Here is a 19,448-nt window from a genome sequence, read left to right as displayed (position 1 = left end):
TTCTTATATGACAGGCTTAAAGTTTTTTGTCATACCTTGACAGTTTCGACTGCTGACTGTGCAGTCATCTTCAGTCACACTACCATACATCAGAAGGATCACAGAGCGCATTCAAAGGGTGATGAGCAAATACCACATAAACACACCCGTAAAAAACAACAAATAAAAATGCGCCAGGTTCTTGTACATCCTAAGGCCCAGATTGACCCGGAGAAAAAATGTAATGTGATATATGAGATCCCATGCCTGTCATTGCAATAAAACATATATCGGGGAAACAGGCAGAAGAGTGTGAGAAGGAAACATCTGGAGCGTGCACTTGTGCAATTAAAGAAAAGGCGGAGCAGGAGAATCTGAAATCAGCCATCTCAGACCACTGCAAAAGGGAATATCACATCATGAACTGGAAGGAGGCAAAGATCATCCGAACAGAAGGCAACAAATACCATCGCTGGTTTGCTGAGGCAGTGGAGATCCTCAAGCGTGCCCCCAGAACTGTAAACCGGGATGAAGGAGCACACCGACTTTCTCTCTCCTGGGACGCAGTTCTACAGAGACTCTAACTGCCGTCTGGGGGGACCGTCAGGGGGTTTAAATGATTTAAATGTGTTGACAAAGGACATTTTGTGATGACCTGATTATATCTGTCTTATAATATGTCAGCAAACAATGAATCATCAAGGCTGTGTTGTAGATGGTGATGAAAGCCTTTTACCCTTGCACAGTTAACCATATGCAGTGCACCCATCCATATGATGCAAAATGCACACATAATGTGGGTGATATGAATGTAAGATGGTTGCAGAAGTGACACTGATCTGTGTTTTTGTTTATTATTTCTAAAGAAATGGCAGAGCAGATTCCGAAAACAAATCCAGTGTGGCAGGGTTTACATTTCTATGATGTAAATTGAGGGAGCAAAAGCAGTATCGGCTCCAAATATCGGCTCAGGAAAATTGGCAGCCTGTATCGGTCATCGGCAGAGGCTGATGAAAAACAATCGGTATCGGCACTAAAAAATCCATATCGGTCGATCCCTAGTTGCTTGTGGACAAGTACCACTCCCTAAAGACCCTGATGCATTTGAGGCATTTAGTCGGCTAAAAGAGCTCACACGTGTGCTGGTTACAAGCGAAGACTAAAACCAAATGCCGTGCCTTCAATTTTCCCCCACAAGGAGCCTAAGGATGTAAAGAAGACGAATCATCGGACACTACGCCGATCATGGAGGTAACCGACAATCCCCCAGATGCTGATAATGATTCCATAACTGTAGGCCTACAGTGTTCTCCAAGTATGACCGATGCAGCAACGCAGACGGATGTAAACCAGTCGGATGCAGCGGTACAGTAGCCAGCTGATGTGGACTACCCGGTAGAAACGGACCATACTTACACAGGTGAACATGAAATTGAGTTGGGCAAACGTGTACAGGAGGATGACGTTGGCAACTCCCAGGATCTGTTCCTCTCAGATGGTGAACTTGGCGAACAGAGTCAACCACAGTACAGTCACTCTGATCCGGAGTACATTGTAAGTTCATCTGAGTTTTCTCAAAGCACCCAGGAGTCACAAGCTTCAACTAACACACATAAAGAAATGAGGCTTTTTGTAGTTTTTGAGGAACATTTAAACCAATTGCTTCAGCGTTGTTAAAAGTGTGGCTCCCTGATTGTCCAGGAAGGAGCGAAAGAGATAAAAAAAGAAGGATCACAGTTGACTCTAGAGCTCACATGTGCTAACAGCTGTAGTTACAGATGCCAGTCTCAGCCTACTCTGAGTGGGACCAAAGGGACAGGAAACCTGCTTTTAACAGCATCAGTTTTCTTCAGTGGCATTCATTTTGCTAAATTTGAGCGTTTGTGTAACATGAACCTCAATCACATCACTGAGGACGAAGTTTGTGTTTCCTGTCATTGGGCTAAAAGAGCAGAGTACAGCGTTATCAAAATTAAATCACAAGAAGAAGGTGTTCTCTGTGGAGATGGCCGGTGTGACTCTCCAGGGCGCTCAGCCAAATGCTGTACATACACTTTAATAGACGCACAGAGTCAAAAGGTTGTGGACTTCGAGTTTCGAGCTCTAATATAATGGAAATCAAAGGTTTTAAAGAAGCTCTCAAAACCATAGAATATCAAATCATAACAAGAGTTATCTTGAGACACTTTACAGATAGAGTAGGTCTAGACCACACTATAATTTACAAAGCCCCAACAATTCCAATAATTCCCCCAAGAGCAAGCATTAGCAGTGGCTATTGCGACAGTGGCGAGGAGAAACTTCCTTTTAGGAAGAAACCTCGGCAGACCCAGACTCTTGGTAGGCGGTGTCTGACGGGCCGGTTGGGGGTGTGATGAACAGTGGCGTAATAGTCACATTAAAGATAATGGAACAGTGACTACAATGGTAGTCATAGTAGTTCATGTCATAGCCGGACACAGCACGGCGTTACAGGATGTAACGTGGCACAGCAGAGCATGGGTGACGCAGTGGACGCGGCAGGACGCAGCAGGACGTAGCCGGACATCGCAGGGAATCGCACAGTGTAGCTCTGCGAAGAAGAAACATAAGGACTCCGGGGAGTTAACTCCCCAGAGCTAGGTTAGTAACAAGCTTTTCTGGGACAGGATGCACATAAAAGGAAAAAAAAATTTAAAATCTCCACTGATAGACAGCCACAAATCGTCAAAGAAATGTAATCAGTAATCCAGAAAAATGCCATGAATTCGATCCTTGGCGTGTGGCAAAAGGAGTGTCAAAAAAAACTGGCAACTGAAGCTAAGAGAAGGGAATGTGAAGGCCTGGGACAGTGGATTCCATCCACTGTAAATCACCCTCAAAACCTGTGAGGGTGATGCCGAAGTGTTGAAAGAGAAGTGGCTATCAATAATGCACCACGTTACCAACCGACACGACTGGCCGGGGAACAGGCTCTATCACCAATGTGCTCATGAGCCCCTCGATGAGACGGGCCAGAGAAGCCAGCTTTGGTTAAAGCCAGGATCTGAAGCCCACAACGCACTCGTGAAGGTTGGGAAACACAAGCGGCTTTTGAAAGACCTGGATCATCTGACAAAGTGCATCCACACAACAACACTGTAGGTATGATCAAATACAGACATGCTTAAGAAATATTTCATTTATTATGATGTGGCAGGATGTGACTCACGTATTTTAATTGTTTAATTTCCAATTCAAATTTGTTTCAGGTGTATCACTCCATGTACCTGAAATACGTCCCAAAGAGAACACATTTTTAATATGACGTGATGATCCATGCCTCCATGCTTGCTGCTCTGGATCATAACAACAATGTGAACAGGGAACAGGTGCGTGAACTGTAATCACTCCTATGTGTTGCACAGTATTGCTGGGTATTGCACATCAAACTGTTCCTAACACCTTGTATCTATTTTCCATATTTCTGTTTTTGAACAGGCTGTTTTTCAAGATGGGGATGAATGTTGGTGAACCCAAGTTAAAAATCTCATGGAGCAAAGTCCACAAGACTTTCAGAGCAAGACCAGTGACTGTTGAAAAGGACCTTCGCTACATGACAGCTACGATTGCAGATGTTCTCTCCTCTGTGTTCGATCCAAACCAGGTCATGGACATGAGAGTGAATCCAACACATGTAATGGCTCCACAAGAGAGACTATCCAGATAACAGATCATTTTTCAAACACAGCAGTTTTCACGTTTCAAGTAGCTGCATCATTACAAACACGTGACGTACACACCAGCATCGTTCAAATGCACAGTAACTTTAATTTTAGACCTTAGTGGTCCCCTAATACTGTATCTGAAGTCTCTTTTATATAGACCTTAGTGGTCCCCTAATACTGTATCTGAAGTCTCTTTTATATAGACCTTAGTGGTCCCCTAATACTGTATCTGAAGTCTCTTTTATATAGACCTTAGTGGTCCCTAATACTGTATCTGAAGTCTCTTTTATATAGACCTTAGTGGTCCCCTAATACTGTATCTGAAGTCTCTTTTATATAGACCTTAGTGGTCTCCTAATACTGTATCTGAAGTCTCTTTTATATAGGCCTTAGTGGTCCCCTAATACTGTATCTGAAGTCTCTTTTATATAGACCTTAGTGGTCCCCTAATACTGTATCTGAAGTCTCTTTTATATAGACCTTAGTGGTCCCCTAATACTGTATCTGAAGTCTCTTTTATATAGACCTTAGTGGTCCCCTAATACTGTATCTGAAGTCTCTTTCCCGAAATTCAGCCTTGGTGCAGAATTACAGCCACTAGAGCCAGTCCCACAATGAGCTTTCCTTAGGATGTGCCATTTCTGTGTCTGTAGCTATTGAGGAGGAGAGAGGGGGGGCAAGGTGGAGGGTGGAGGTGTGGCCTTGACCAACTGCCACTTTGCTCGTTTGAAACCATGATGTCTATCTCTCTGATGAGGGGGCCAAATACTCTGGTCGGGCTAAGCAGAGAAAGGGGAGGTAACCTTGCTCCTTATGACCTCATAAGGAGAAGATTCCAGATCGGCTCATCTGATCTTTCATTTTCTCAAAGGCAGAGCAGGATACCCAGGGCTCGGTTTACACCTATTACCATTTCTAGCCACTGGGACCATAGGCAGGCTGGGGGAACTCATATTAATGTTAAAAAAAACTCATAAAGTGACATTTTCATGCCATGGGACCATTTGGTATGATACCCTATTTTGTTGCATAGCTTTTGCTCTTGACAAAATGCCTTCAAATGTCAACTATCCAGCTGTGTTATTAAAAGCCATCCATGCCTCATCTACTTGCATGATCAATGTCTTCATATTCAAACCCTGTATAGATTCCACTTGGTTCAGAGTAGACGTTTCTTATTTTTTTAACTGCACATGATGGAATGACTCTGCGGACTCTTCTCCCCAGCCAACCATGCATCCACCATGTAAACTGACGATATGAAGCATATCTGTAAGACCTAAAGGCAGAATTTTGAAAACAAATATACTATTACGTTATGAAAGAATGATTTAACCTGTTTGTCTTAACCAATAAAACAGCTGAAGCCTTCACTGGAAGCGCACTGTCCAGTTAACTTGTTTCACCATTTGTAGATACAGTGTAGGTAGGCTACAGTGTAGGCATACTCAGGTAAACATGTTCATGTTTGACTTGCCTATTAGTGACCAGGGGCCTCATTTATAAAACTGTGCGTAGATTCTATTCTGAAAGATTTTGTGCGCAAAAAAGTCAGAATTTTCGTACGCAAAAACAATATTCTGATTTATAACACCTTGCGGCAGCAACCGCACGGACTCTTCGCTATAAATACGGACGCGCGTTACCTTATGCGGTCCTGCAACGAGCCTCACGCTCCTCCCAAGGTCGTCCCATATTTGTCCTAATAAGGTCCATGTTAATCAATCAATGAATATTCCAGACATGAAAGGAGCCCTTGATCACCAATCACGAAACGGGAAAATGGGGGAAAAACACGATTCAGTGATTGTGAGATCGATGTGCTCCTAACAGAGGTAGAACAGCGAAACAAAATCCTGTTTGGAAGCCGTAACCCGTTAGTGTTCATATTGTTGTTAGCGCAGCCTTAATACTTAACAGATTTAGCTCAATTACCAATGATATATACATCATTTATGGTTCATATTTGCCATTTACCCCTGTGAGATCACATTTATGATCATATGATCATTTTCGTTTTTGTGAGAAAGGAAATTCAGTTATTAAAAAGGTAAAAATAGAAACAAGATTTTGGATCATTATTGGTGCAAAACAGGTGAAAGTGCTTGAAATGTAACAATTTGGTAACTTGTATGATAACTGTTTGGGAATAGCAGGTGCAGAAAGACAACATTCCCACAAACAGACACCTACAATCAGACACGACCACATAAAGACGCACAGACACACAGGCACACACACACACACACACACAACACACACACACACACACACACACACACACACACACACACACACATCAAACAAACAACGCATTTCCCGGGGCGAGGCAGGGGAGAGCAGCGGAGGAAAAGCGCATTTCCTCCGCTGCACGGTGTGGGAGGAGCCCCTGCCTCTCCCCGTTGCTGGCAGCCCCTCGCCGGGCGCCGCGACCGGCTCTGGGTCGGTTTAGCAAGAACAGGATTGTTGGGTTCAGGAAAACAAAAACTGGGTTAGGTTCGGAAAACGGGCATACCATCGGAGTTCACTAAAACGCAGTCAATAAAACCTTGGGAGCATTACGCACGATCACACGTGTGGTCAAAAGTTTGCGGAAAACTGGGAACATTTTTACGCATGGAAATTCTTTATAAATCCCGACTATTGCGAGGAATGTTGCGACGAAAAATTTCACCCTGCTTCACGCAACTTTTTCTTGCGTAACAGGTTTTATAAATGAGGCCCCTGGTTCCAATTTGGTAGACCAGCACTCTGCCAGTCATGGAGGCTGACAAGGGCAGCCCATAAAACATCTCGATTGAGGCAAACTGCGTTAAAGTTTTCATGTGCTGTGTAAATATAATCAAAGCATCTTGTTATAGTGTTTTACTGTGTATATATACATATATATGTATATATATATACAGTACAGGCCAAAAGTTTGGACACACCTTCTCATTCAATGCGTTTCCTTTTTATTTTCATGACTATTTACATTGTAGATTCTCACTGAAGGCATCAAAACTATGAATGAACACATATGGAATTATGTACTTAACAAAAAAGTGTTAAATAACTGAAAACATGTCTTATATTTTAGATTCTTCAAAGTAGCCACCCTTTGCTTTTTTATTAATAAGGGAAAAACTTCCACTAATGAACCCTGACAAAGCACACCTGTGAAGGTAAAACCATTTCAGGTGACTACCTCATGAAGCTCATTGAGAGAACACCAAGGGTTTGCAGAGTTATCAAAAAAAGCAAAGGGTGGCTACTTTGAGGAACAACTATGGCAGCCTACGAGTGAACGCATTTTCTGCGTTTTTTTTTTTAACAAAAACCAAAACATTTGGAGTGTTTTTGTACCACCTTTTTATAGCTGACGCCCACGTTAATCTTATAAAGCCAACATGTCGTAACAGTCGGGGTTCCTTTTAAGCCTGTCGTATAAGAAAAAAAAAATCACTTATAAATTGAAATAGTAGGCTAAATGAACTTGTTTGGATTATCCAGCATTATATTCGAATTGAAAGCTCCACTTTGAACAGACGTTAAGTTTATTTAGGTACATGGTGTTGATAATAGCAACGTAATACGATATATATTGTCTGGCGTTCTTTGATCTAGTGTCTGCAAAAAATCTCGTTAGCATCATGTAAGCTATTTAATACAGTTACCTCTTAGCAAAATGCTCTAAGTGAATTTAAGTTAGGCTTTTATTGCGAAGGGTAATAGCAGAAGAAGTGTAGCTAGTGTGATGCGCTGCTGTTGTCAACATGGGTTTTGGTTTTCAGGTTAAAGCTATAGTGCGTATTTCTGTCTCCCCCATGAGGAATTCTAAGCAATGACAACAAAACCGTTGGCGCGTCTACATGATACAAGCCTTCCGTGATCTCACACGCACCCCGCCCCCTCTCTTTTGATGATAAATGGTGTCAACATTTTAAATGTTAAATGCAACAATAAACATATGCATTTTATGAAAAACAGAAAATTACTACTAGAGGAAAAGCTTTTTGGAATAACATTTCCAGTGGCACTGATTGGCAAAGGACATGGCTATTACCATTCTGTATTACCAATAAGATTAAAGATGTACACGTCAAAATTGTATCCAAAACAGGTATATCTTTCTAAATTCTTAAATATTGAAAACAAATGCAGTTTTTGCAATGATGAACCAGAATCTATAACACATTTATTTTATATATGGTCTTTTGGAGATAAAAGCTAACCCTCGCCTTGTTCTGCTGATGTCTTTGGTGCCTTCCTAGCCCTTACAGACGGTTTTGTATCCAGCCTAGAAGTCCAGAGTTTTTCAGGGTCTTTGTGCAATTAAGATCATCTATTACCGTTCTAAACCGTTCTACAGAGAAGAATGACATAATTGTTTTGAGTTTTGGCATAAGTTTGGTCCTTTTTTGAAGAAATATAAATAGTTTGTCCTTTAAATGTTCATTATGTTTATTTTTGCACTGGATGACTCCAAATATATATAGATAACTGTTTTAGACAACACAAATGCTTGTGTAGAATTGCTATGTTTGTGATATCAATAAATATGACATTATTATTTTGATTATTGACATAAGTGAATGTCATGAGGGCAAAGTGTCTAGACTTGTTTTGAAAAAATGTAGATATTTTGTCCACTGTACAAGTTATAATGCTTATTTTTTCACTGTTTGAGTCCTAATACATATGAAAACTGATTAGGACAGGAGATTGGCTTAGCTGTTATTGCTGTGTGTGTGATATCAATATATGTGTGTGATTCATGTTCAGTTTTATTTATTTATTTGTCTTTATGGTCCTACAACCTTTTTTAACATTCAAGTGACCTCACTGCAGCACAAATATTTCAGTTTGTCCTGAAAAAAAAATGACGTTCATAGATTGACTGTGGACAACAGGGTTGATGTTTTACAAGCTTTTATAGAAAATAAAACCAGACGGACCAGAGGTTGTCAAAAATCCTTTAGTGCTCAGATTAAACAAACATTTTATTTGTACATGTACTGCCTGCTTAATTCTTTCCTCAATTGAGTTTTTATTAATTAGTCCTGTATAATTCAGTCAAGGTCTCCCGAATCTTCTTCACTTATGTGAAATGAGTTGTGCTGCTCCTGAGTTTTTCCTTAACAATGGAGACAGCTAACGTAGCCTAAATGTTAGCCGCCCTACAGCTGTCAGAGTTAGCTTCGACTTCATATATTACCTTCTAATAGCTGTATTCTCGGTAACGTGACAATCTGCAAGAAACAGGTTGCTTATAAATCACTAAAAAAAGTAGTTACAGCTCCGTTTGGCATAGGCCTAGTTATCAATGCTGTTAGCATGCTTTCTAACATGCTGTCAGTGTGCTTACTGAGCAACGTTAGCATTTACAACAGAGCCGCTTCACTACACTTGTTAGATAATGTTTCATTATAGGGTTCTCTGTTGATTTGTGTTTATCGCTGTGTGCTCATGGCTGAAAATGTATGTAAACAAAGCGGCCGTTTGCCAGAAATGCAACGCATCATGAGGAAGCCCTCCAGTGGACAGAACGTATAACAATAACCACATGCTGATAGTGGCATTGGCAATGCACACGCATACGCATACGAGTGCTGTAGTAAATAATAATAATAAAAAAAAGAATGAATTAAATTTCAATGGTAGTATAGAGGAAGATTGGCAGCTCTGGTATGTGAGTGTTTGGGGAGATTCGACTGACTGTGAGAAAATAGACATGGTGTCACTTCTTAACGCCCATTATTTTGTACTGTCTCGATTGCTGAGATGTGTAAGGATATAATTACAGATAGCACTTAGCACAGAATAAGAAAAAGCAGCCGACTCTGCCAGACTGTCAAATGCAGCGAGAAAGGATAAGCACATCATTTGCATTTAACTGAGCTTGTATTGTGAAGATTGCTGCCTCAATACACAATATACCATTTCTGATGAGTGCACTGGGTATGCTTTTTCATCTGCAATGGAGGACTAAACTGTTACAGGAGAGGTAAAAACAGGATAAAATGCACCCTGCCCGTTTGCATTAAGAGGGTAAAGATGAGATAACCTGCTGTGTATCTGTGTTCGCCAGGTGGCAGGAATTAAAGGCATGTTGATTGCTAACAAGAGGCAAGACAACCAGGTCAAGACCTACGTGACCTACAACAAAGGCCGGGACTGGAGGCTGCTGCAGGCTCCTGCAGCTAACCTGGATGGAAACGAAATTCACTGCATACTTGTGAGTACTGCACTTTTTTGAGGGGGGTGCATTTTGGCCTTTAATGGACAGGACAGCTAGATATGAAAGGGATATTGCCACCCGCCACCAATACATATGTGCGCCTGCTCTACCAATTGAGCTAACCCGGCCACACAGAATATATAATTCAGAATGAACTGTATCACTTTGTAATGAAGTGTTTTAAAGGCTTGACAGCAGAAACACACCGGACAGATTGGATAACATGGGGGCGCCAAAATGAAAATAGCTCTGCTTCGCGGCTATTCATGGGGCTTCTGCATGACTTGTGTTTCTGGCGTTCGAAGAAGAAGAAATGCCTTTATTTATCCCATGAGGGGGAAATTATTATCAATTATAACGTATGGCTTTATTGATAGATAATGCTATACAGATCATGTTTAAGAAGGACTTATTGTTGGATCCCTTTTTTTTCTTGTTTGTATTCCAGTAAAACGTTCATTATTGTCACTGACTGTTTTCTGGTCGGCCCTCCATCATGCTTTTCCAGAAATGTAGTAACGATGCCATCCGTGCAACTGTCTCCCCGACAAAAAATCCAGGGAGCCACTGTCTTAATATGTTTTAGATCGACCTGAAAACGTGACTAGTCAAGCATTTGTTAGCTAATCTTGCATTGTCATCGTTTCACAGCACAGACACCGCATTCATATTAAAACATATTTATTGGAAAAACATGCAGGAAGTGGTGTCTTCGTATCATCAGTACCTTTACAGTTTTCTCTACAATACCGCTGGAAATTAATAGTGCAGCAAATAAAGCAACTGGGCTCCTGCTGTGACAGTGTTCTGGGACATAGTGACAAATAAGCCAATATGATGCACAGCGGGTTGTGGCAACACAACTAAGTGAATGTAGTGGGAACTATTGTATGTAAATACTTACAGAGATTGTGTTTTTCATATAAACATTAACCCAGACCTATTCTGACAGTTTGGGATTCCAACTGCTAGATCTTTAGTTCATCAGGAAGATCCTTCTATACACTTATCATCTGAAAGAGCTGCAGGGCATCTCGACAAAAATCAATTGATTAACAATGGAATATACACTAACAATAGACATTTCATGTTTTGGCAGTTAGAACGATGTTTTTATTAATGGCTTGTAACTGCTTTAGAAAGTGTTAGCAAATTATGTATTAACCATTAATAAAGCCTTTAGTTAAAACTTTTAAATCCTTTATGTAGGGTGCTTTATTAGAAAGTGGTACTGAATTGGCAATGCAATTTACCTCTTCAGTCCCTTCCAATTTGAATGGCTGCAAATAAAAAGCAAGCTGTTTAAAGGGCCCATATTTTAAAAAGTGAGATTTCCATGGCTTTTTTTTAATTATAAAGCAGGTTGAGGTGCTATATGAATACTGTGAAAGTATCAAATCGCTCAACCCACAGAGAAATGCACACAGTCCGTATTCAGATACTCTGCCTTTAAACGAGCCGTCACCACTGTATGGTGGTGATGTCACAACTATACTATATATAGGTAGAAAGTGCCGTCACAGTGCCGTTACAGTCATTTCCTGGCTGCAATGAGTGCAGAGAGCACAGATGGCATAAGACCCAAAAAAGCTGACCAATCAGAGCAGGCTTTTTGCGGGATGGGGGCTTAAAGAGACAAGCGCTAAAACGGAGCATTTCAGACAGAGAGTGAATATTGAGACGGACAGTATGACAAAAAGAAAGTGTTTTTTTTATATTAAAGCACGTAAACATGTTCTAGTAGAAACCCAAAATACAAGTATCAACCTGAAAAGGAGCATAAAATGGCCTTTAAACTTAAAATTATAAACAAAATAAAATTCAGGTCAGTTTTGCCTTTTACTGTAACATAATGTGGCTAAGCTAATATTAGCGTTTAATATAGATGTTTTTTAAATGATAAACACATTGGAAATTGCAAATTGTGCTTTAAAAAAAAGTCAGATAAAGGTGCCACACTGGCAGACCCAGAAACACAGCAGGTCTCGTTCCACAGCCTTCCTCCAACTAATACCAACTGGGTACTGTCAGGGAGAATCATGTTTGAGACATTAGGAGGACTTCATGCTGTTTAAGAGGTGACTCCGGGGCCGCGTGGTGTGGCTTACAGGTTCCCTGTGATTGTGCACTCATGTGACATTTTAATTACTGCCGTCGATTGCTTTTGATTACCCTGTCCTGTCCCACTGCCTTGATGTCCTCACGCCAGTGACACGCTGTCTGCTGCAAAGATGAAAGCAGACACGATTTCTTTCTGCCCTGTGAACAAATGTAATTGTCTTCTGTTGTGTGCATCCCAGGGAGACTTGGCTTCACACTTTAATGCAAATTCCATCTCTCTTTGTATTAATGACAGATTAAATGCAATTAGCAAAAAATGTATGACGGCACGGTTAGTACTCTTTGGGAGACTAATGAATCTGGCTTGTTTTGTGATGTTTGTTTTTTTTGTTCTGTAATTTGGTTCTGGCCCTGTCATTAATGATTGCCAATTTCACAGCGAGAATTAAGATTAATTTATATCACATTTACTGTAAATAAGATTCAACACAATACAGTGCATCATCACTTAGACAGAGCGATGTGCCAACGACTTTTCACACGAATATGCACTTTTTGTTTTGACGGTTGCTTATTTTCTCTTCAACTTAACATTTAACATTTAACTTTCTTTTTCTTCTCCTTCCTCCTGTGCAGCCTTTCTGTTCGCTCCATCTCCAGCTGCAAATGTCAGAGAACCCTTACTTGTCAGGAACAATCTCCACCAAGAGTTCTGCACCGGGGATCATAGTTGCCACGGGTAAGACGAAAGACACGGTAAAAGCACTTATCGTCAGAGCATGCGAGCGCAGTGGGGGAGGGGAGAATTTCCGCAATATCGCTCACCTTGGCTCCAAAAAAGAGAAAAAAAAACCTGTGTTGTATTTCTGCGCCCACCCTCCCTTCGTGCTCAGGGCTCTGCTGGGTTACACTTTATTTCAAGCTATCTACATAAGAGGGACATGACACTGTCATGAACGTGTCATAAACATTATAAACAAGTCATAAACGTTTATGACGTAACGCTTCTTTTAGTAAGTGTCATTCGGTTTTTTATGTTAAGTTATGGTTAGGTTTGGGTTCATGTGTTCATGACAGTGTCATGTCACTCTTATGTAGATACCTTCAAGTAAAGTGTTACCCTCCGCTGGCAAAAAAGTCCGCCGGATAACAGGCATAAAGAGGGAGGGCGGGCGCCGTTCATCTGCATGTTACTGTGCTGCGGTAACACAGAGACGGGCTCGGCCATGATTCAAACTCACGGTGCGAGCGGCACCGGAGCGAAAATGGAGCGGGGGAAGATAAGGCAACGCTCCAACTTTTTCAAAATCCGCTCTGCGCTCCATCCAAAATCCTCTCGCTTGTGCTCCGCTCACATGCTCTGCTTAACCTAAACTTTACATTTTGGCGATAAAGCCTTTCTTCTTTTGAAAAAAAAAAAACCTACAATCAACTATGTACAAATTTGCATTTCAAATTGAAAAGTTGTACTGTCATCCTCCCAGTCAGCAACTAGACAGATGTGGGCCCTCCATGCCCTCTCTCACTCAAGCTTCTGTCTCAGTGATTCTTTAAGCTACACTGGGCACGGTACTGGCCACAGTGCGCTGCAGGATCTCCACTTCTTTCTAGAAGGCAAATTTGGTGTGGATTACAAGGCCACCTGTTTTGATCATCACCCAGCCAATTATGCATGTTTGAGAAAAAAAATGACAGTTTGGGTTGTGTCTGTGTGCCTTCAAGTGTAACAGCTTTTGAAAGAGTTCAAGCAAAGAAAAAAAGAGAGGAGAAAAGACAAAATAGCTGTGATAGCACCAGGGGTGGTGTCAGCAGAAAAAGTCTGCCTTTTGCTCTGTGTGTGTGTGTGTGTGTGTGTGTGTGTTTGTGTGTGTGTGTGTGTGTGTGTGTGTTGATGCATGAGTGTGTGTGTGTGTTTGCCTTTGAGTCGGTCTGTTTTGTCTTTGGTGTGTGAGAATGCTGAACAAACATGCATCACCACTGCTATGTTTGCACCGTGTGTCTTTGTGGGTCTGTGTGTTGCTGGCCGAGCCTTTGCTTTGGCACCACGATTCGTTTTGCCCGCTGCGCCTTTTAAGACGTCAGCTGGTGCAGAGATCATCTCCCCAACACGACAAACACCATCCAGATCAAACACATGCCTATTTACTGAGCCGTGGCCAAGATAGTAGAGCAGATCAACGGAAGGAGTCAGTTCAACTCGCTGCAGTGCACACTCACAGGAAAAAGCTTTGGAGGCATTGTATTGTAAGACTGCAAACTAGCAGAAGCGAAGGAGGCGCCCGCTCTCCTGCACATCTCCCACTATGATGCCGGAATGATGCAGGCATCCATATCCACTAACCTAGAGTTTTCTCTGTGTTATTCCAATGAAGAGAAGACGGCAAACTGGTCCGGGAATCAAGCCAGAGGAATGGATTAACCACAGACTTGGTGTGATTGGCAGCGTGTATTTAAAACACATGGTCCTTTGTCTGTGTGATCTGCAGTTTTGTTGTCTGATGTTCTGTTTGTTTTTTTTACATTTCCACTGCAGGAAACATCGGAGCAGAGCTGTCTTACAACAATGTTGGGATGTATATATCTTCTGATGCTGGCAATAGCTGGAGACAGGTGACCCTCGCACACAGATCTAGCCAATTGACAGACTTGTGCAAGAGTGTGACACATTGACATAACAGCTACCTGCTTTCAAATGTATTTTGTATCATGATGTAAGTAAGTAAGTAAGTAAAATGTATTTGTATAGCACCTTTCACAGATAAAAATCACAAAGTGCTTCACAATGAAATGCAATTCAACACAAGAAGTCACAATACGAGCACATTGAAATACAAATAGAAAATATAACAAACAACCATAAAAAACCCATCGACTAAGTAAAAGCCTGCTTGAACAGCAGAGTCTTCAGCTGCTTTTTAAAAGATTCGACAGAATCCACGCAATAGCGAAGGGGCAAGTCATTCCACAGCCTACAAGCCACTGCTTGGAATGACCGATCCCCTCTAGTTTTAAAATTAGTGCGGGGAACCACTAATAGCATCTGACCTAATGATCTCAGACTACGGGTGGGGGTATGTAGCTGTATCAAATCAGAGATGTAGAAAGGAACTTGACCGTGCAAGGCTCTGAAAGTAATGACAAGAATTTTAAATTGAATTCTATACTGGACTGGTAACCAGTGAAGTGCTGCTAAAAAAAAGCGTGATGTGTGCTCTTTTGTTAATGTGCATTAAAAGCCTTGCAGCAGAGTTCTGAACAGTCTGGAGACGATAAAGCTGATTCTTACTCAGACAAGTAAAAAGACTGTTACAGTAATCTAAGCGTGAAGAAATGAAAGCATGAATGATCATCTCTAATTCATTCTTAGTGACAAGTGGTCTTAACTTAGAGATATTTCTCAGGTGGAAGAAACAGTTCCTAACTAATAATTTAGAGTGGTGATCCAACGACATAGCTGAGTCAAAACCACACCTAAGCTCCTGAGACTTCGGCTGGACAGACAAGCCTAAGTCCCCAATATGATGCTTTATCTCAGGGATACGACTTTCAGGGGCAATAATTAGAGTTTCTGTTTTTTCTGAGTTCAAAAGCAGAAAGTTGTCACATAACCACTGTTTGATACTAGACAAACAGTTTATTAAAGATGACAGTTTGGAGAACTCAGTTTCCTTAAAAGAACAGTAAAGTTGGATATCATCCGCATAGAGATGGTACGATATGTCTCTAAATTGACTAATTATCTGTCCTAAAGGAAATGTATACAAGAGGAACAGAATAGGTCCCAAGACAGACCCCTGAGGTATCCCACACGACAACTCTGCAGTTTCAGACAATATCTGATTAACATGAACACTAAAACGTCTACCAGAAAGGTAGGATGAGAACCATTTTAAAACTGATCCAGACATCCCAACCAGATCACGAAGTCTATTTATCATAATGGTATGATCGATAGTGTCAAACGCAGAAGAAAGGTCCAATAGGACCAAAACTGTAAAATCCTTTGAATCAGCTGACATCATAATATCACTAGAGATTTTTAGAAGTGCAGTTTCCGTAGAATGCCTTTTACGGAAACCAGACTGGAATTTATCAAACAGCTCGTGCTTCTCTAAGAAAAGGGTGAGTTGCTCTGCTACAACTTTTTCTAAAATTTTTGACATGAAAGGTAGTTTTGATATTGGCCTGTAGTTCTTAGGTTGAAGTGGATCCAACGTGGGCTTTTTAAGTACAGGCTTAACAACAGCATGTTTAAAAAAACTAGGAACGACACCAGTTAAAAGTGAGGTATTTAGCATCTCAACAATGCAGGGGCCAATGGAGTCAAAAGCTTGTACAAATAGCACAGTAGGGACAACATCCATAGGACAAGATGAGGGTTTCAAAGTCTGTAGCAGTGTCACAGGTTTAAAAGTCCTGTCATACAACCCAATTGACACTTTGCTAAGTGCCAGCCCGATACCCTTAGTTACTGTCGCTACGCCAAGCTGTCAAGCTTTCCACTCCAGCGAGGCAAATGGGTAGTTCACAAAAGACCCTTTCTTGTGACATTTTGACATGCCACAGTGGGAAAAGAACCGGTGTAAATAATACAATTAATGAGGGCTGAATTCCGTTCAGCTGTGTCAGTTTCAGAGTCCCGGGATTGTGCATGCTGACACACTGTAATATCGCTGTCACAGCTTACTGGGACACTGGAATAGAATGCAGCCATTCTCAATGTTATTAGTATCACTTACGCCTTTTCACTTGACAAGTCAAAATGTCTGCGTTGAAAAAAGGCCACCGTAACAGTGCCCGATTTACAACTCAAAATTGACAGTGCTTTTATAAACAATTGGTGCTTGATTTCTATAAGAAGCAGGCTTCTTTTACCAGCTGAAATGACAGCTGTTGCTAGTGGATTTTATTAGCTAATTAGCTAACATTAACTCTCTCTGAGTTGGTTAAAACCAAAGAATCAGTCTGTCTCGTTTAAGAAAGTACAGCATGATGTAGACAAACGTGCTTGAACGAGCTACACAGTGGTTAGATTCATTCTTAGTTTCACTTCTACAAGAGAAAAGCCTCTGAGGGTGTGGTTGAACAATGGGTTTGGCAAACATTGCACATCTTCCCCACGTCCAATAAAGAGCAGGAGAGAGATGCTAACGTTAGCCTAAACACTGAGTTACATTCAGGACCAGTTCCCATGCCTTGTGACAATATAATGCTAGTCCTGATTTCTTTTCCTTAAATGTAAAATGCTAATGCCACAAAGTAATAGGCAACACAGTCTACCCTATAAAATAATGTAGCCAGCTAAGGATATGCTAACTGCTGTCCTTGGAAGTAATGCTAGGTTACTGTTGTGGGCTAGTGGGCTGTAAGCTAGTTAGCCGGGTATTCTGATATTTGTAGGTTGCTTTAGAGCCATTGTTACTAACTATTTTAAAAAGAAAGTAGCTAAATTCGCTCGTTAATAAACTTAAGTATAAAATACAAGATGGAGTTAGCAAGAATGCTAATTTACATCCATAGTCCTGTATCTGGTATGTCACTACATACTGTATATACAAGATACATTTAATTCATTTAAGTTAATTATAAAGGACCCTAACTAGCTTTAGCATTAGCTGTTATTACTTAAGATGCTATCATCTTATCAATAACTATGTATTTACTTAAATTGCCAAGTTAAATAATTTAGGAAAAAACAAAGGAGAAGGAGTTCCCCATACAAATAATCAGTGGATCGTCACGCACATTCACAGGTCAGCCATGTTTCTGTCACTCACTGAACAGAGTCACTTAGTGAATCTCAGGGTTTCTTGTACATTATGAAAGTAATATTTTGCCTGTTCCATCAATACTATAACGGTTCATTTCTGCATATGTCTGTTCAGATTTTTGAAGAGGAGCACAATGTGTGGTTTCTGGACAAAGGAGGAGCCCTCATTGCTGTCAAACAGCCATCTGTGCCAACCAGACACTTGTGGTACGTCCATTAAGAGAACCTTTTTGGACTCTCTTCCTTTCTAAAATTGCTTCCCCAATTTCCCACCACTATTCTTAGGTTAATTCAACCCTTATGGTCCAAATAAATGAGCAGGTATATAATATATGTGACACTTGATCCATTTAGCAATTCACTTTGACTGTGGCTCTTGCAAAAAAAAAGACATAGGCAGTCTAATTTGAGAGATTTTTTTCAAGCCACTTATCATTAACAGCCAGCCGTGTGAGCCCCCCTTTTAGTGTTTTCATTAACACATTGCCTTCCTCTTGCCAAATCGGTTGCCTACGTTTTGCCCCAGTGCAGGCTAATCCAAGTGAGACCGGATCTGTTCTCCAGTCATTTTTGCAACAATTCTGAAATTAGTTTTAGAGCCAGTGAAGTGTAGCCTGCTGTTTTTTTTTTTTTCCTCCCAACCAATTTAAGTGTGATGGTAGAGGAAGTAAAAAAAGAATGAAAAAAAAAAGTAACCCAGATAGATAGAAGTCTTTGTAGCTCCACAGCCACCGTACAGCAGCTATGTAGTATTGCTTTATCAGTTGTTCAGTTAAACACTTCCCCTGACTGAATCTCATAATAGGTGAATAGGTGCATGTCAACGCTTTTTCTGCTGTCAGTACTTTTAGCCGAATAAAAGGCAGTGGGGTTTTTAAAGGCAACATGGGAGGTGTGTGTGTGTGTGTGTGTGGGGCGGGGGGGGGGGGGTTGCTGTTTCTCTCAAGCACAGGCCTCAGCAGTGTTTCAACCCATGTCACAGTCAGGTACTCCTAGTTGTTCTCACTTCAGCACCGATGTTGATAAGCTGTCAGAATCAATAGAGCCCGGGCCCCCGATGATGAAAGCTGTCCAATTGTTTTTTTTTTTCCTGTCTCCTTCTTCCTCTGCAGTTTTGTAGTTCAACATGAAACAGTTCTATTCTGGTCTTGTTTTTTTCACCCAAGTGCAGACTTTACCCAGGACCCGTGACGTCTCTCCATCTTCCTTTTTGGCATGTGGTCTGAAAACAGTTTTGTGTATCTCTGCTTTGACCACCAGACAGTGTGTCTCTTGAATGTCCCTTTTAATGCTAAGCCACTTGATATTTACTTGATACTTGATATTTACCAAAAACCTACAGTAGTTAATTGCACCGAGACTCAGAGACTCATCTGTTGAGACAAGCCAGTCTTTCTGATCCCCACCTATATCCCCCCATGAGCAGGCTCTTAATAGAGAGCGTCTGTTTCCGTGCCGTTGTTGTTGCTGGGTTTTTGATGGAAATGCATTCTGACACGCGCACGCACACACACACACAGGGTCAGCTTTGACGAGGGGAGGCAGTGGACCCAACACAGCTTCTCCTTGGTGCCTCTGTTCGTGGATGGAGTCTTGGTGGAGGCAGGGGCCGAGAACCAGATCATGACGTAAGTCCACATGTTAAAAGGTGTTGATTTGTCTGTCCTTTGAGGGGTTATTGTGGGCTGCGTGAAAGGGGAATGGTATTTTTACTGTTCTGTTCAGCCCTCAA

At 41.2% G+C, this 19,448-nt stretch overlaps 1 protein-coding gene across 1 annotated transcript in view; it reads left to right on the top strand.

The window, feature by feature from the left end:
* sorcs3 (sortilin related VPS10 domain containing receptor 3) overlaps positions 1 to 19,448 on the top strand; it is a 376,202-nt gene that overhangs the window by 292,776 nt on the left and 63,978 nt on the right. The window contains exons 10-14 of the mRNA XM_039826137.1: positions 9,736 to 9,882; positions 12,583 to 12,685; positions 14,480 to 14,556; positions 17,832 to 17,923; positions 19,237 to 19,344. Of these exons, the coding sequence (XP_039682071.1) occupies positions 9,736 to 9,882; positions 12,583 to 12,685; positions 14,480 to 14,556; positions 17,832 to 17,923; positions 19,237 to 19,344 (527 nt within the window). The remainder of the gene's footprint in view (positions 1 to 9,735; positions 9,883 to 12,582; positions 12,686 to 14,479; positions 14,557 to 17,831; positions 17,924 to 19,236; positions 19,345 to 19,448) is intronic.

This window comes from Perca fluviatilis, chromosome 1 (assembly GCF_010015445.1).
Source record: "Perca fluviatilis chromosome 1, GENO_Pfluv_1.0, whole genome shotgun sequence".
NCBI classification, from domain to species: domain Eukaryota; kingdom Metazoa; phylum Chordata; class Actinopteri; order Perciformes; family Percidae; genus Perca; species Perca fluviatilis.
Note: the sequence above shows the minus strand (reverse complement) of the source record. Positions and strands in the feature narration are given on the sequence as shown.